Genomic DNA, 18,664 nt, shown 5'->3' with positions numbered 1-18,664 from the left:
AAACTAGCCAGGCGAGGTGGCGGGCGCCTGTAGTCCCAGCTACTCGGGAGGCTGAGGCAGGAGAATGGTGGGAACCCGGGAGGCGGAGCTTGCAGTGAGCTGAGATCCGGCCACTGCACTCCAGCCGGGGTGACAGAGCGAGACTCCGTCTCAAAAAACAAAAACAAAAACAAAAACAAAAACAAAAACATTATATAATGTTAAAGGGATCAACTCAACATGAAGATACAATTCTAAATATATATGTACCAAATACCAGTGCCCAAATTCATAAAACATATATTACTAGACCTAAGAAGACACAGAAAGCAACACAACAAAGACGGACGGATTCAACACCCTACTGATAGCACTAGATGGATCATGGAGACAGAAAACCAATAAAGAAACATTGGATTTAAACTGGCCTTTAGACCAAATGGACCTAAGCAAACATTTACACAACATTCTACCCAACAATATGCAGAATATACATTATTCTGCAGAACATACATTCTTCTCATCAGCAAATGGAACATTCTCCAAGACAGGTCATACATCAGGCCACAAAACAAATCTCAATACATTTTGAAAAATCAAAATCATATCAAGTAACTTCTTGAACCATCGTGGAATAAAACTAGAAATCAATTCCAAGAGAAACTCTCAAAACTATAAAATACTTGGATCAAACAGCTTGCTCTTAAATAACCTTTATGTCAACGATAAAATTGATATGAAAATTTAAAATACATATACGTATTTTGAGATGGAGTCTCACTCTGTTGCCAGGCTGGAGTGCAGTGGTGCAATCTCAGCTCACTGCAGCCTCTGTCTCCCAGGTTCAAGTGATTCTCCTGCCTCAGCCACCCGAGTAGCCGAAATTACAGGTGCACATTACCACACCCGGCCAATTTTTGTACTTCTTAGTAGAGATGGGGTTTCACCATGTTGGCCAGGCCAGTTTATGATGTATCTTAAAGAAAGCATGCCTATATTTGCCTTTTACTGCTGGATTTCCCAACTTATACCAATAGAGAAAGAAATATGTTCTAGAAACATCTTCTCAATATTTGCTTTAAAAAAGGGTGCAATTATAAATCAGACAGCAAATCACCATGAGAAGTTCTCTAAAAAGACCCAAGCAACTTTCTGATTTTTGAAGCATTTATTCAACAAATATTTAATTACCTCCTATATACAAAGTACTAGAAAAAGGGTAAAGAAAACAAAGTCATTGCTTTCCTGGAGTTTTTAATCTTGTAGAGCAAGGGGACTGGCAAACTACTGGACTGCCAATGGCTGCATTCATCTACAACAACAGACTTACGTAATCATAAGAAACAACTTACGGCCCTCTAAGCCTAAGTATTTATTTACTACCTGATGCTTTCCAAATAGTTTGCCACCCCTGTCCTAGAGGGGAAAGACACATTTAAGGAACAAAATTTGGTCTAGAGTTGGGAAAACTGGGGTTTGATGAGAACCAAAAGAAAACAGTTGCGGTTAGAGGTATGGTGAGTGAGGACGAGATCAAGTTGGAGCGAGAGGAAGGGCCAGATCATGCGTGGAGTATTGCAGAGCTATGACTAGTTTCCTAGGCCACTAAAGATGAAATAATATAAAACAGAGTGATATACACAGTTCTGCAATTCAAAAAAAATCACTTTGGGGTAAAATGAAAATGAGCTGGAGCAGTGCAAGAGTGAATTCAAGAGGACTTTTCATTGAGGCAGCTACTACATGGTTACAATGAGAGACCATGATGACTTGGACTTGAATGGGCAGAATGAAGATATACAGTTGCCTGCTGGTTTACGCAGAAGACTGGTTCCAGGATTCCATATGTATACCAAAATCTGCACATACAACTCCTGTGGTTGGCCCTGCAGAACCTGCATATATGAAGAGTTGGCCTCTGTTTATGTGGGTTTCAAATCCCACAAAAATGTATTTTCAATCTGCATTTGGTCCACATGTAAGTGGACCTGCACAGTTGAAACCCATGTTGTTCAACAGTCAACTGTACTTTAGTGTGATACTTGGTGATAGATTGGTTACAAGGGATTAAGAAATAAATGGAAACACCAATCCTTTTCAAACTCTTCCAAAAAATTAAAGAGGAGAGAACACGTCCTAACTCACTCATTTTTTGAGGTCAACATTATCTGATACCAAAGCCGGACAGAGACATCAAAAAAAAAAACAGAAACTACAGACCAAAATCCCTTATGAATATTGATGCAAAAATTCTCAACAATATGCTAGCAAGCCAAATTGAGCACAATTTTAAAAGAACTCACCTTAGTCTATTTAGTGTTGCTGTAAAGGAATACCTGAGGCTGAATAATTTATAAGAAAAGGATGTTTATTTGGTTCACAATTCTGCTGGCTGGAAGACTAGGCATCTGGATGAAAGCCCAAGGCTGCTTAGCTGCTTCCACTCATAGTGGAAGGTGAAGTGGAGCCAGTGTATGCAGACATCATATGGCAAAAGAAAAGTAAGGGAGGTGCCAGGCTCTTTTTAACAACCAGCTCTCATGGGAAATAACAGAGTAAGAACTCACTCAATAAGCCCTTCATGAGAGATCTGAACCTATGACTCCAAAACCTCCCATTAGGTCCCACCTCCAACACTGGGGATCAAGACAAATATCCAAACTATACACAATAACCAAGTGAGTTTTATTCTTGGAATGCAAGGATGGCTCAACAAATAAAAAACAATCAAGGCTATGTGCAGTGGCTCGTGCCTCTAATTCTAGCACTTTGGGAGACTGAGGCAAGAGGTCATTTGAGGCCAGGAGTTTGAGACCAGCCTGGGCAGCATAGTAGACCCTGTCTCCACCACAAAAAAAAAAAAAAAAAAAGAGAGAGCCATGATGGCTCAGGCCAGCCGTCCTGGTGCATAAGGAGGCGAGGCTACGCGCTTGAGGCCAACCTGGGCAACATTTAAAAAAAAACTCTCATCCACTGATAAAAAGAAAAAAAAAAACTAGCTAGGTACAATGAGCATGCCTGTAGTCCTAGTTACTAAGGAGGCTGACGTGGGAGAACCACTTGAGCCCAGGAGTTCGAGAATGCAGTAAGCCACAATTGTGCCACTTCATTCCAGCCTGGGTGACAGAGTGAGACCCTATCTCAAAAAACAAAAACCAACCAATCAATGCAATACATCACTTTGAGAGAATAAAGGAAAAAACCTACATAATTATCTGGACTGATGCAGAGAAACATTTGGGAAAACAATACTCTCTCATGATAAAAACACTACACAAGGAATAGAAACTTCTTCAACATGATAAAGGCCTCATATAAGACCCACAGTTAACATCACATATACTCAACTGTGAAAGACTTAAAGCTTTTCCTCTAACATCAGCAATAGGACATGGATTCTCATTTTAGTCACTTCTTTTTTTATTTTTTTTGAGGCGGAGTCTCGCTCTGTCGCCCAGGCTAGAGTGCAGTGGCCGGATCTCAGCTCACTGCAAGCTCCGCCTCCCGGATTCACGCCATTCTCCTGCCTCAGCCTCTCGAGTAGCTGGGACTACAGGCGCCCACCACCTCGCCCGGCTAGTTTTTTGTATTTTTTAGTAGAGACGGGGTTTCACCGTGTTAGCCAGGATGGTCTCGATCTCCTGACCTTGTGATCCACCCGTCTCGGCCTCCCAAAATGCTGGGATTACAGGTTTGAGCCACCGTGCCCAGCCCATTTTAGTCACTTCTATTCAACATAGTATTTGAAATCCTAGCCAGACCAATTAGGCAAGAAAAAGAAATAAAAGGCATCTACTTTGGAAAACAGTAAGCTATTTCCGTTCATAAATGACATGTTCATATATGTGAAAAACCTAAATAATCCATTAAAAAACCCTGGTATAGCTATTAAACTCAGCAAAGTTACACATACAAAACCATGTTCACAGACTGAACGACTTACAATTTTTAAGGTAAAAATAACACTCAAAATGATCTGCATATTCACTGTAATCCCTACCAGGATCTTAATGGTGTTTTTTACAGAAATAGAAAAACGCATCCTACATTCATAGGTAATCTCCATAGACCCAAATAGCCAAAACAATCTTAAAAAACAAGAATAAAGTAGGAGCACTCACACCTCCTGATTTTAAAACTTACAAAGCTACAGTAATCAAAACAGTGCAGCATGGGCATATGAAGAGTCATATAGACCTAGGGAACAGGGAGCCCAGAAATAAACTCTCACATATGTGGACAACTGACTTTCAACAAGTGGGCCAAAACAGTTCAATAGAGAACGTATAGTCTTTGACAAATGGTACTGGAAAAACTGGGTATCGGCAGGCAAAAGAAGTTTTCCATATGAAAAGAAGTTAACCATATGCAAAAGTTAAGGTCAAATGGATCAAAGTAGTAACCATAGAGCTAAAACTGTAAAATTTGTAAGGAAAAAACATTCAGGAAAAGCTTCATAACACTGAATTTAGCAACAATCTCTTGGATAAGACACCAAAAGCACAGGCAACAAAAGAAAAAAGAGACTAATTGTTTTTCAAAATTGAAAACTTTTGTGCATCACAATTACCGTCAACAAAGTGAAAAAGCAACCCACAGAGTGGAAGAAAATATCTGTAAATCATTTATCTGATAAGGGATTAATATCCAGGATTATAAAGAACTCCTACAACTCAACAACAACAAAATTAAAAAATGGCCAAAGGACCTGAATAGACCTCTGTCCAAAGAAGATATACGGATGGCAATAAGCCCACAAAAAGATGCTCAAAATCACTGAATATTGGGGAAATGCCAATCAAAACCACAATAATCTTTAGTAGGAAAAAGGGGAAAAGAAAAACCACAGTAAGATACCCCTTCATATCTGTTAGGATGGCTATTAACCGCCCCCCACAAAAAAACCCACAGGAAATAACAAGTGTGGGTGACATGGAGAAACTGGAATGTACAGTTGGGCGACCACTGTGGAAAACAGTATGGTAGTTTCTCAATAAATTAAATAATAATATGACCCAGCAAGTCCACTTTTGGGAATACATCTAAAACGAACAAAAGCAGGGACTCAAAGGACTATTTGTACACCAATGTTCACAGGAGCATTCTTCACAATAGACCACAGGTGAAAGTAACCTGAGTATCCATCAAACAAATGGATAAACAAAATATGGTATATATATACACAAGGGAATATTATTCAACCTTAAAAAGGAATGGGAATTCTGACACACTATGCTAAGTGAAACAGGTCAGACACAAAGGACAAATATAATTCCATTTTTATGAGGTACCTAAAATAGTCAAATTCAGACATAGAAAGTTAAAAAGTAGTTATCAGGGCAGGGAGAAAGGAGTGAAGAGTTATTACTATAGAGTTTCAGTTTGAAATGTTGAAAAAATGCTTTAGATGGACAGTGGTAATGGTTGCACAACAATATGAATGTACTTAATGCCACTTGATAAATTTTATGTTAATATGTGTTATTTTTATATATATATATCTACACAAAATTATTAAAAATAGAGGCAGGGACCGGCCTAACCAATATGATGAAACCCCATCTCTACTAAAAATACAAAAATTAGCTGGGAGTGGTGGCATGCACCTGTAATCCCAGCTACTCGGGAGGCTGAGAGAGGAGAATTGCTTGAACTCAGGAGGCGGAGGTTGCAATGAGCCTAAATCATGCATTTGCATTCTTGTTTGGGCAACAAGAACGAAGCTGTGTCTCAAAAAAAAAAAAAAAAAAAAAAAAAAAAAAAAAAAAAAAAAAAAAAAAACAGAAGTAGGAAGGTCATGGAAGGTGCTGCACTGCTGGCTTTGAAGATGAAGGAATGAGAGTGGCTTCTGTGTGATTTATTTATTTTATTTATTTTATTTTTTAGAGACAGGCTGTTACTTTACCACCCAGGTTGGAGTGCAGTGGCGTGATTATAGCTCACTGTGGCCTCAAACTCCTGAGCTCAAGCAGTTCTCCTGCCTCAGCCTTCCGACTAGCTGGGACTACATAGGCTCGTGCCACCAAGCCCAGCTGAGAGTAACTTCGAAAAGGCAGAAAAGGCAAGGCTCACCTAGAACCTCCAGGAAAAAATGCAGTCCTGAAGACACTTTAATTTTAGCCCAGTGAAACCTGTTTTGGACGACGACTAATTCTGTAATTATTACTATAATATTAGAACTGTAATAATACAGATAAGCTTATGTAAATTCCTACTGCAAATTCTTCTACATATACGTATCATACCTTTACTTTAGCCCACAGTTACCTACATGAAAAAATTCAAGATAAAGTATTTTTTAAAAACCTTAGAAAAATATCCACCAAGAAAATGAGCTATTCATAACATTACTGAAATTCCTAACTTCAATAAAATTTGCTGTGGCTATCAGATTGCTAGGTCTTCAATAATTACATGAAGATGTTTAATTTGATATTATTTTTAAAAACAATACTAAAGACCCAAATTAGTTTGTATACTTACAATGTAAAATAACTTTGAGCTCAACCAGGAGTTTTTTTGACCCTCCGTGGCTTGTTCCTGGAAGCTTTTGCATTGCTTCCCCTTTTTTATTCAATATTTCAATTCTTAATGCACCTATGAGTCAAAAATTAAAAGTATCTTAATTACACCCAAAAATTTGCTGAATCTGCCAAATCTTCCCATTGCATTTTACTATCTCATGAGCTTTTACATACTGGAAATGCAAGACAAAAGAAAAGCACACTTTTTGGTATTAGAAAAATAAACATACCAATAGGGGTTCCAGCAGGCCTAATCTCATTAGGCAATAATTCATCTCCTTCAGGCCAAGTTACTGACAATCTATCAGGGAGCCTGTTATGAAACCAGTATATTAATGTTCCACAAACTTTGTTAATTATGGTCTTAATTAAAAACATACAAGTTATTAGAAACTTAAATATTTATTGCTGATCTATTTTAAAAGGTTAAATCTGGAATTATTTATGATTAATCATCTAAAAAAGTTTTTCCTCCCTAACCATTCCTGTGGCTACTGGAAAAAAAAAAAACCTTTTAGAATGAAAAGCCAGAAACTGTTAAATTTTTATGATTTTTTTTCCTACTTGTTTATAGTACAAGTTACCTTTAGAAGACAGGATAACCCCTAAGAATCAAAATTCAGTAAGAATCAAAATGATTGCATCATTAGCTATACAAGAAGAAAAGCCACTTTCTACTTCCTTTTTCTTCTTTATAACTCATTGATAAGGTTTGGCTCTGTGTCCCCATCCAAATATCTCAAATTCTAATCCCCAGGTGTCAAGGGAGGGACCTGGTGGCAGGTGACTGGATCACAGGAATGGTTTCCCCCATGCTGTTCTCTTGATAGTGAGTTCTCAGGAGAGCTGATGATTTTTAAAGTGTTTGGCAGTCCCCCCCTTCCCTCTTTCTCTTCTGCCACCCATGTAAGACATGGCTTGCTTCCCTTTCCCCTTATGCCATGATTATAAGTTTCCTGAGGCCTTCCCAGCCATGCACGACTGAGTCAATTAAACCTTCTTTCTTTATAAATTACCCAGTCTCAGGTAGTATCTTTACAGCGTGTGAAAACGAACTAACCCACGCATCTTTACCTCTCAGCATATATTGTAATATTCTAGTTGTAGGCCAAACTGAGTTTTTTAAAAACATGTTAACCATAGTGCCTATAAGAGTGACACTTTAGATATATGATTTCCTTTTTTGTCTACAAAACAAATGCAGGTTTCTGTTTGTATAACTAGACCTCTTAATCTTTTTTAACAAGAAGTTCATCTCAATAGGTACAATATCTAAGACTACAAATGCCCTAACAGCAGAGTAAATGACATACTCCAAAATACTTAACAGCACAATTCTTTTCAATTTTTCTTATTTTTGTCATGCATCTTGAAGTGTGACTTACCTTGCCATTTCATCTTCTACATATTTTTTAACAGCTTTCTCAGCAACTGTCCTATCCAGCTTTGCAATTGGCACAGTTCTTACTTCATCATATAGTGCCTGAGGTTCCTGAATAAATAAATTTACCAACATTTCAAAGAAAACTATTTAAATCTAGCTATAAGAAAAACAAATACCCATTTGTTTCTTCCAAAGAAATATATTTTATCCTAATTAAGTACATAAATAACAGTAGCTATTCTTACATTATACCATAGTGTTTGTTTATATTTTTTACATATCCTCTGTAGTCCTAACATATCAAATATTAACAAGAAAGCATGGTATAGGGAAAAAACCCACTCCAGTTTTGTAGTTACTCATTCCTGAGACAGAATTCTGGCTCCAATGTTTACTAGTTAGTGGGCCCTAGAGGAAATATGACTTTATAAAATTAATGTGGTAACTAGTTATAATATATATATGTTTACAAAAACTGAGCATATGTTAAATTGTACAGATTACTAAAAACATCAACTATGACACATAAAAATTCACACAAAAACTACAACCACTTTATCCAATGTAAAACTAGTCACAGACAAAATATACTGTATCTTAACAATTACGCAAGAGTAATTTCAGTATTATTACTTGCTGTCTTACCACTGCAATTTGAACCTCTCCTCCAGTAGCATATACTTCTCCATCATGATCGCCATAAAGAAAAAATCTTACTATGCTTCCATAAAAGAGAGGAAGTGTCTTGATTGTCTTGACCTAACATTGTTTTTTAAAAACAAAAGCTTCAGTATTAAGATTTACTAAGAGAAACAGCCTTAATAATAATTTCACATAACTTCTTTATTACAAAGTAAAAAACCTTGATAACTATCATTAGAAAAACTAATGAAAACCGCATTCTAATATTCAAATAAAATTGTATTTTTGAAGTTCTGTACTTAACAAATTGTTGTAAAAATACCGCAACTTCTTTATACAAATGTGTTAGAATTAAGCATGTATCTTACAAGTCCATAATTCCTTCAAATTCAATTATAATGAATGCCAACGTACCTGAAACCTTTTTTCCCCCATAAAATTCTGCTCTCAGACGATGAACAGCAATTCATAAACTCGACAAGTTAACATTATTTTTCAAACACATCAGTTCAAAACTTGCGTATCATATTTCTTCTTCTTACTTGGCTTAAAAAATCTAAGGCAAATTTCCACTACTCCAATTCAGAAATTCCTAACAAGGACTACAAGAGTTTATCCACAACCTACCTTTCCTGCCCCATTTCTAAACTATTTCTCTTCACACATACAACAGGCAGCAGGACAACCCACCTCTTCTTACTACTTGTTTTTCTGCACTTACCTGTGCACATCTCTATGCTCAGATTATCTTCTAGAAAGCACTTTACTCCATCACCACTGAGCATTTGACTAAAATGATCACTCCTTTCTTCTTGTAACTCTTCACTTGGCTCCAGGGATGTCATATTCTGCTGGTTTCCTTCTATCTCACCAGCTCATCCCTGTCAGTCTCCTCTGACAGCTCCTCCTTTTCATTCTAACCACTAAATGTTGGGAAAGCTCCAGGCTCAATCCTTTTATCTCTTTAGCTATACTCACCAAGTATAGGTGATCTCATCCAATTCTATAGCTTTAAATGTACAATGGTGTCTCTAATTTATGGAGAGAACAGACAGCCTTCTACCTTGTAATTATCATCTGTGTAAACCTCAGCCTCTACCCCTTTCAAGGTCCACACAAATGCTACTTCTTTTCTATACATGTGATTTTGCATATGTTTTAAATTAAATTAAATATTATTTTTAAAAATGACAATAAGTTATACCTACCAGCTGTCCTGCTTTGTATATCTTTCCATCCCATTCTATTGCTGCATATGTTGCCCAGGGACCTTGCTTTTTAGAAGGAAGATCAGGACGTGTAATTATTCCCTTAAAAAGCGTAAATTTTATTTGTTTATCATACTTTTCATGACAATCCTTCAGCCACAAAGCAAATTCTCTGTCAATTTTCATCCGCTGTTCCTGTAGAATTTTAAATGTTTTATGAAATATAGCTACTGGTAAACAAATATAACCATAAACATTTGTCATTCATTTTATTTTTTCCTTTCATATACTCCAATTCAGAAAATCTAATAAAAAATTAAATATTCTGCTGGATCCTTCCCCTGTACACATTTAGGATATTTCAAACAAATGCATTACCAAAGAAGAAAAATTTGGTATCATTCTTAGAATCAAGGTCTCCGTGGTCAATATCAACAATAAAACCTTCCTTTCCACCTTTAACTCCTAGGATACACTAAAAACTGATGAACCCTTACTGCCTGGGAGGACAACTAGCTAGCTCCACAAAAGGGATGAGTGGAGGCCTTCTAACTGTAAACCACATTCTCAATGGGACAATAAAAATCTCACTGTGTATCAAGTACTTTATAAACGTGAATACAATATACAAACAGACAGATAGTAAATCTGCAGTAGTAAAATTTCACTGGGGAAAACAATTGAGAAAAAGATGCCAAAAAAGACTCCTTATGAAGGTGATAATGAAAAAAGGTTGAGAAACACTGCTATGCAAAATGTACTTCTTTTTAATTTTCTCTTTTATCTATATAGCCTATTCAAAAAAACTCATAATAGAAAGTCAAGTGTATTCTAACAATACTTAAGAAGATGTGTTTTTGCCAACCATTCTTCACCCTTTTAGGAGAGAATAAGAAATCTCTGTTCAAGCATAAGGTGTTATATACTTGTTTGATGCCTGCCTCTAGGACAATGAGGAGGTAAAGACAATCTCCCAATTACATGCTTTCACAGAGGACAGTCTGTAAAGTTACAGAACTCCATTCCTTCTTACGTACCTTACACCATAAAATACCATTTCCAAAGGAAAGTAAGGCAAAATTAAAAATAATTTCAGCCTAAGTTTTTGAAGCTTACTGTCAAGAAGGATACTTAGTTATTAATAAATTTGATTTTTTTTTAAGTTATACGAATGAAAAAGAAATATATATACATGGTGAAGACTCAGAGGTCCAAAATGGTATACTGTTTCCAGGAAATGGCTGCCGCCCTTACTCCTATACCTAGGTTCCAACTCTTTCCCAAATCAGCAAATCATTGTCAGTTTGCCAGCTGACGTGGAGATTAAATTATTAACTAGGAACCAGAAAATCTGACTACCAAAATGTTAAACTGCCCCTTCTAAAACTCTCAGGATGGATTCACTATCAACCAAATTACCAGATGCTTTAATTCCAGACACTCAATAACAGTCAAAGTACAATTCACTAGGCATGTCAAGTTAATCTAGGGGAAGAGTATGCAGACATTCATTTTATAATATTCTTTCAACTTTTCTGTGTATTTGAACATTTCTTTTCCTCCTCCTTCTTTTTTTCCCAAATAGGGCGTCTCACTGTATTGCTCACACTGGTCTTAAACTCCTGGCCTCAAGCCATCCTCCTGCCTCAGCCTCTCAAGTAGCCAGGATTACAGGTGTGAACCGTTATGTGCAGCTTGAATGTTTCAAAATTAGAACACACATATTTTAAAAGTACAGTGTAACAAAGGAATAGAATTAACTTATTCTGGATAGCTTTTGAAAAGACCCACTGCTCAATAAATGTTGGATAACTAACACCGTATTATAAATGAATTGTAAGTGTATAATAAAGGAGTAGTAACTCATTTTGATAAGGCCTTTCTCAGTGCATAATTCTTAAAAAGCGTCCTAATCTTCTATGATTCAGAATCTTTATAAGAGCAAAATTAATTTCAACATCTTACAGGAAGACTGACTACAAACACTATGTACTATGCACTGTATTTATTGCCCAGCAATAAATTGATAATAAAATCATCTATTTCCTGGCAATTCGACATTAAACTATCGAAACAGTATCACGTAAAAGTCTCTGAGGTCTGTGCACAGAATACATGTACACTATATCGTAGTTTCACTCAACTTTTTAACAAATTTCAAAGTGAAATCATTCTTGTTGTATCAACCAATGCATGTATTTTAATACCAATCAATCTCAAACCACCTTTTAGCTCAAAGTACTTCACAGTTTTACCCCATTTTTACCTTCAAGACTAGCTAAAAATCGCACAATTAGGTTATTCATGTACAAATATAGCCCTTAAAGCAAATACAATTGTTCATAAACGTTCTCATCAAGATGCTTCTGTGGCTTCTACTATGTCAAGGGCTAGATATTAAGATCTTGGCCGGGTGCAGTGGCTCAAGCCTGTAATCCCAGCATTTTGGGAGACCAAGGCAGGTGGATCACCTGAGGTCAGGAGTTTGAGACCAGCCTGGCCAACATAGTGAAACCCCATCTCTACTAAAAACACAAAAATTAGCCAGGCGTGGTGGCACATTCCTGTAGTCGCAGCTATTTGGGAGGCTGAGGCAGGAGAACAGCTTGAACCTGGGAGACAGAGGTTGCAGTGAGCCAAGACTGAGCCACTGCAATCCAGCCTGGACAACAGAGTGAAACTCCTATCTTTAAAAAAAAAAAAAAAAAAAAAAAAAAAAAAAAAAAAAAAAACTAATGAAGATATGTAAATTCTAGCCAAACCTAGTCTAATTAGCTTAAAATTTTTTAGTTATGTGAACATTTGACTGCTCATAAAAAATTTATACATCATAGTCTTTTGATGCAAAATATCAACAAAAGCCTACACTGCTAGTGTCTTCTTTTACTTAAAAATAAAACATTTGCAAATATTCACAACTTTATATTTAAAAATCATACCTGTCCATTTAAAATCCTTGTAAAAAGGGTGTTCTTATCTTTCAATTTTAGCTCAAGATCCATAAACGTCAGTTTATTTGTGCTGACCTGGAACTTGTCATTAGTGAATAATGCACCAGATATTCTATTGTAGCATTCAATTGGTGCAAGCCCTCTCTTCTTAGGAGGAGTACACCAGTCAAAGCTTGAACAGAACAAAATGTTAGTTAGTAAAAAAAATTAAGTGGTAAAAATATAATTTCAGCAAAAATCAAACTTACTCTTCAACTGATGTATATGGTATTAATCGTCCATTCCAAAAACATTCAAAAATAGGCCTTTTCCCTCTAGCTGCTTTCTCAAGTATGAAACAATCATCATCATCATCTTCATCTTTTAATTCTAGATCAAAAGGGCAAATGGAACAAAATGTTTATTGCTAAAATGTGAGAAATAATGAAACAAACACATATGATCTTTCAAATTGCATTCTATAAAACCTAAAGGTAGTTTTATACTCTGTTTGCCCACAAAAAGGCAGGTTTACAAAGTGGTTCCACATTACGAATGGTGTTTGTCATTTAAAAGTCAGTAATTACTTATATATGAACTAATGTACTAGCTGCTGGGCCTGTCATCTTTACACCTATTCATGAGGCTAAAAGAGTCTTACATCCAAAAAGATTATCCCCTGTAACAAAATCCCTCCTTCCTACAAATATAGGAGCTTAAATCCTGTATCTAAAATAGTTTCACAATTTTATCAGAACTAGCATGTTCACATGAAAATCACCTGAGAAATCTGACATCTAACAGCAGCGAGTTTACCTAGTTTGAACAAATTAGTGAATGATGCTAAAATTAAGCTTACTTTTTAGAAATTATTTCATTTTCAGATTTAACTAAGCATGGAAAATGTACACAGAACTGTAAGATATATTACTATGCATCGAGAGCATTAATTAGCACAATTTTCTATAATCTTATGTTTATTAGCAACACACTCTCGTGTATCCAGATAAATTAGGATTAAACAACATGATCCTGACATATTAACATCTCAGCTACCCTGGCATTAGTTCACGCACCTAAAACAAAACCTTCTCCCTAAAAGCCCTCACAAGAAGTCCCTTATATAAAAGGTGCTTTCAATCAAACAAAACCACTTTGCTCTTAGAGAATCCCTCTGATTGATCACTCAACTTACTTGCTCTTCTTTTTAAGGCAGCATTTGAAAAAATTTATATCTTTTTGTCTATTAGCATACAAAAATTGGAAATAGTAAATTTAAGAAGTCAGAGACAGCCAGGCACAGTGGTTTATGCCTGTAATCCTAGCACTTTGGGAGGCTGAGGTGGGAGGATTACCTGAGTTCAGGAGTTTGAGACTACCCTGGGCAACATGACAAAACCTTGTCTCTAATAAAATACAAAAAAATTAGTCTGGCATGGTCGTGGGCACCTGTAGTCCCAGTTACTCAGGAGGTTGATCCATGAGAATTGCTTGAACCTGGGAGGCAGAGATTGCAGTGAGCCTACATTGTGCCACTGCACTCCAGCCTGTGTGGTAACACGAGACTTTTGTCTCCAAAACATAAAAAAAAAGCAAAAATGCCAGTGGAGCCACTCAGTAACAACACATACTGAGCAGGAGCACTTAATAAATAGTGCTGAGCACTATTCTGAGAAGTTGCCCCAGTTTTTAAATTTGATCTTCACAACACCCTTATGAGGTGTGAACTACCCATATCCCAGATAAGGAAACTAAGGTAGGGAGTAGTTTGTCCAACAGAAAGCAGCAAAGATGGGATTCAAATCAGAAAATCTGGCTGCAGACCCTAGAAAACTAACAATGTACTCAGGAAGTATTCTGAAAGAAAAAGTTTAATATTGTTAACCTATCAATTCAATGCAATCCCAATAATCCCACTAGAATTATTATAAGTGAATGTATGAAGCTGATTCCAAAGTTATCTAGAAGAGCAAAAGTATTCTCAAAAAGGAACAATAGTGAAATGTTTTGTCCCAAACATACCAAATTACAAGATAAAGCTACAAGACAGTATCATTACTTATATACAAAAAAATAAATAGTACCTTATAGTAAAGAATCTAGACCTATGTACTTATGGGAACTTTATATTATAAAAGTAATATTATAAAAGTTCTAACTATTGGGTAAATTGTAACATTTAATAACTGGTGCTAAGAAACTGAGTATGAATACCACATAGAAAATAATTGTTAAATCCCTATCTCTCTACTGGGAAAAAAAAAAAAAGGGGGGGCCGGGTGTGGTGGCTCACGCCTGTAATTCTAGTACTTCGGAAGGCCAAGGCAGGAGGACTATTTCAGGCCAGGATTTCAAGACCAGCCTAGGCAACATGGCAAGACCCCATCACTCAAAAATTTAAATAAATAAAATCCCACCTTACTCTACATACAAAAAAGGAAAACACAGATGCATTGACCATAAAATGACAACAAAATCAAAAAAGCTACAGATTTACATAATCTTGAGGTGTAAAAAGCCTTTCTACAGTAAGACAATACCAGAAAGCAAAAAGAAAAAACTGATAGATATGACTGCATAAAGTGTAAAACTGCAACAAGGATAAAGAGAAGAGAACATATAAACGATTAATATGCATACATATCTAAAAGTTTGGTTTCATAACAGAACTAAAAGAAGAGTTCATTAAAGATGTATTCACCTAGAAACGAACGTACATAAAAATCAGGAATTACAAAAATTACAAATACCTAAAACAACCTAAGACCTGCATAAGAAAAAGTTTTAATATTTATTTTTCTAACCTGAATAGCCCAACTGATAATCATTTAGAAAAACAAATTGCTGTCCCAAATCACAACTTCGTATTTTATAACTAAGATAACAGATTAACATACTTGATGGAAAGCATGGATCATCAGGGTAGGTTTCTCTATCATATAAGAATGGATGATAACGGATAATCCCTTCCACTACACCATCTCCTTCAACATGAGCTTTGAATTCAAAACTGTCAGCTGCTGTGTTTACATACAACGTCTGCATGTCGTCTTGTATTTCCCTTAGGTTGACAATCTTAGGTACCTTCCCTTTTTCAAACATAGAAATCTAAAATAAAAATGAAACAAAAATAATTAAATTCCATGGTAACTTTACTTTTGTTCTCAGCTATGATTCAACAATAGAATAAGCAAAAATTCTGTTTATTTGTACAAGTAATAATCTGGCTTAATGAAATATATATATTTATATATGAGTTAAACAGCTTTAAGTAGCATCTCGATAAGGAATATACTACTAAAAAATATAAGCAAAGAAACAGCAAATCAGAGCTGAAGGACAGAAAAGTCACAATAATTCAAGGTTTCTTGCTAGAGGTAGGAAGTGGGACAACATTGTATGTGAAATTCTAACATGTGGGTTAGGGTATTGAGAATCCAATACTCAAATGCTCTGTGCCACTAAATCTTGTCACCATCATACAACTTCTACAAACAAAAGGAAAGCTACGTTATCTCCCTTTTCCTCCATGCTTCAAGAGATGATTGATGTTCAGTAACAATGCATAGCTCTACAGAAGAGAGACAAAAAAAGATAAACCAAGTACTACAGTAAATAAAGGTTCAAGAAAAATACATCTAGGAAAAATCTCTTTAGTTGGATATCAAACAATCAAAGTAGTTTGGTAAAAAACAAGGAGAGAAGTTGTCTAATTATCGAGTGTTTTTTATTAGCCCAAGTCATTTAGAACTGGAACAAATATCTCATAATTTTTAATATTTTAAGATGGATTTTTCTCTTACTTCAATATCAATATTGTTGAAAGGTTCAACTTCTTTTGATGTTCGTATTTCATTTCCTTTTGGGCCATGAATATAGTAATGATAAATATGCCTAAAAGAGAGAAGAATAATTTTATACTTTTAATTCACATAAAATTATAGTTAATGTAATCTTCTATCAAAAAATTTTAACACTATTTACTAGGTATCAAGCACTTTATTAAGCATTTTTAAACACATATTCCATTTAATGGTAAAAACAATTGAGATGCAGGTATTATTGCATCTCATTTTACAGATATAGACCCTGGGGTACAAGGAGTGTATGTAAGTTATCTGACATCACAGAATAGAGTTAGGGAGCTGTGGGCTTCAACTCAGGTCTTCCCAACTTTAAAGACCATATACACCACTTCCAAGAGGAATAATTCATCAAATAAATATAAATTAGACAGCAAGAGTCTATAATGCTACTTGCCAGGTACACTCCAGAAAGGACTCAATTATCGGGGGTAAACTGAATTCGATATCTAATGTCAATATGAGAATATCATTCTAGAACAGCAGTCCCCCACCTTTTTTGCACCAAAACCAGTTTCATGGAAGACAATTTTTCCAGGGATGGGAGTTGAAGGGGGGTGATTTGGGATGAAAATCTTCCACCTCAGCTCAACAGGCATTAGAGTCTCATAAGGAGCACGCAATACCTCACAAGCACAGTTCACATTAGGGTTCATGCTCCTATGAGAAATCTAGTGCTGCCACTGATCTGACAGAAGGCGGAGCCAGGAGGTAATGCTCACTGGGGCCCACCACTCACTGTGGGGCCGGGTTCCTAAAAGGCCACAGATGGGTACCAGTTCACAACCCGGGCGTTGGGAACCCCCGTTCTAGAACATTCATCTCTCCTCTCCTATAGCACTGAGACAATCTTATCCTAATATTCCAAAAACAAAACTACTAAGTTTGACATCATCTCACTGAAAACCAACACTCTGGAAATCAACACCTCTTTATTTTTTAAGAAAAGGTTTAAAAAGATTATATTTTGGTAATGTTGTTCAGGATTATAAAATACCATGTCTTTATTCGCAAAATAGAAATTTGCAATATTTCTTCATAATCATTCTTTATTAGAGCAAGAGTATATTTAAATTATGTGTTAATGTACACTGAGTTCCTTCAATAAAAAGAAACTATAAAATAGCTAATAAAATAAGTACTTGAAGAAAACTGCAAAGTCCTATTTAAATACCTTGGGTAACAGGGATAATAAACAGAAATATTCAACAAGAAAAAAGGTATTCCTAAAATCAAATTTATTTTCCCATAAAAAAATTTTTAAAATTCTCTTAGCATATAATTATGTATAAAATTGAGACTCTCAAATTAAGAGCAACAGTCTTTTGGGTAAATGTAAAAAGATGCATTTTTAAAATATGAATTTTGAGCAGATGTACCCATTTTGCAAGTCTCAGTAATTCAGACTAATGCAAATCAGGGAAACAATACAGTAAATCGTACGTACCACATAGCTATAAAAAAAAAATTTGGGGGCCAGGCGCGGTGGCTCACGCCTGTAATCGCAGCACTTTGGGAGGCCGAGACAGGCAGATCATGAGGTCAGGAGATCGAGACCATCCTGGCTAACACGCTGAACCCCGTCTCTACTAAAAATACAAAAATCAGCCAGGCGCGGTGGCAGGCACCTGTAGTCCCAGCCACACGGGAGGCTGAGGCAGGAGAATGGCATGAACCCAGGAGGCAGGGCGTGCAGTGAGTGGAGATCATGCCACTGCACTCCAGCCTGGGCGACAGAGTGAGACTCCGTCTAAAAAAAAAAAAAAAAAAAAAAAAAATTTTAGGCCAGGCACAGGGGCTCACGCCTGTAATCCCAGTACTTTGGGAGGCTGAGGTGGGCGGATCACCTGAGGTCAGGAGTTCAAGACCAGCCTGGCCAATTACAGCGAAACCCTGTCTCTACTAAAAATTCAAAAATTAGTCGAGTGTGGTGGCACGCGCCTGTAATCCCAGCTACGCGGGAGGCTGAGGCAGGAGAATCGTTTGAACCCAGGAGGCGGAGGTTGCAGTGAGCTGAGATTGCGTCATTGCACTTCAGCCTGGGCAACAAGAGTGAAACTCTGTCTCCAAAAAAAAAAAAATTAGAGCCATTAAATAACTATTCCTCTGATTTGGTCTAATGGGATATAGAGTC

The 18,664-nt window shown here is 36.3% G+C and overlaps 1 protein-coding gene across 2 annotated transcripts in view; it reads right to left on the bottom strand.

Annotated features, from left to right (window-relative positions):
- LOC105478815 (structural maintenance of chromosomes flexible hinge domain containing 1) overlaps positions 1-18,664 on the bottom strand; it is a 151,656-nt gene that overhangs the window by 93,124 nt on the left and 39,868 nt on the right. For both annotated transcript variants that reach the window (XM_024791952.2, XM_071085588.1), the window contains 9 exons: positions 16,471-16,561; positions 15,565-15,775; positions 12,937-13,057; positions 12,677-12,860; positions 9,738-9,932; positions 8,533-8,646; positions 7,889-7,995; positions 6,734-6,816; positions 6,463-6,576 (listed from right to left, as the gene is read on the bottom strand). In XM_024791952.2, coding sequence (XP_024647720.2) covers positions 6,463-6,576; positions 6,734-6,816; positions 7,889-7,995; positions 8,533-8,646; positions 9,738-9,932; positions 12,677-12,860; positions 12,937-13,057; positions 15,565-15,775; positions 16,471-16,561 — 1,220 coding nt within the window. The remainder of the gene's footprint in view (positions 1-6,462; positions 6,577-6,733; positions 6,817-7,888; positions 7,996-8,532; positions 8,647-9,737; positions 9,933-12,676; positions 12,861-12,936; positions 13,058-15,564; positions 15,776-16,470; positions 16,562-18,664) is intronic.

This window comes from Macaca nemestrina, chromosome 19, assembly GCF_043159975.1.
Source record: "Macaca nemestrina isolate mMacNem1 chromosome 19, mMacNem.hap1, whole genome shotgun sequence".
NCBI classification, from domain to species: domain Eukaryota; kingdom Metazoa; phylum Chordata; class Mammalia; order Primates; family Cercopithecidae; genus Macaca; species Macaca nemestrina.
This window is presented reverse-complemented; position numbering and strand designations above follow the sequence as displayed.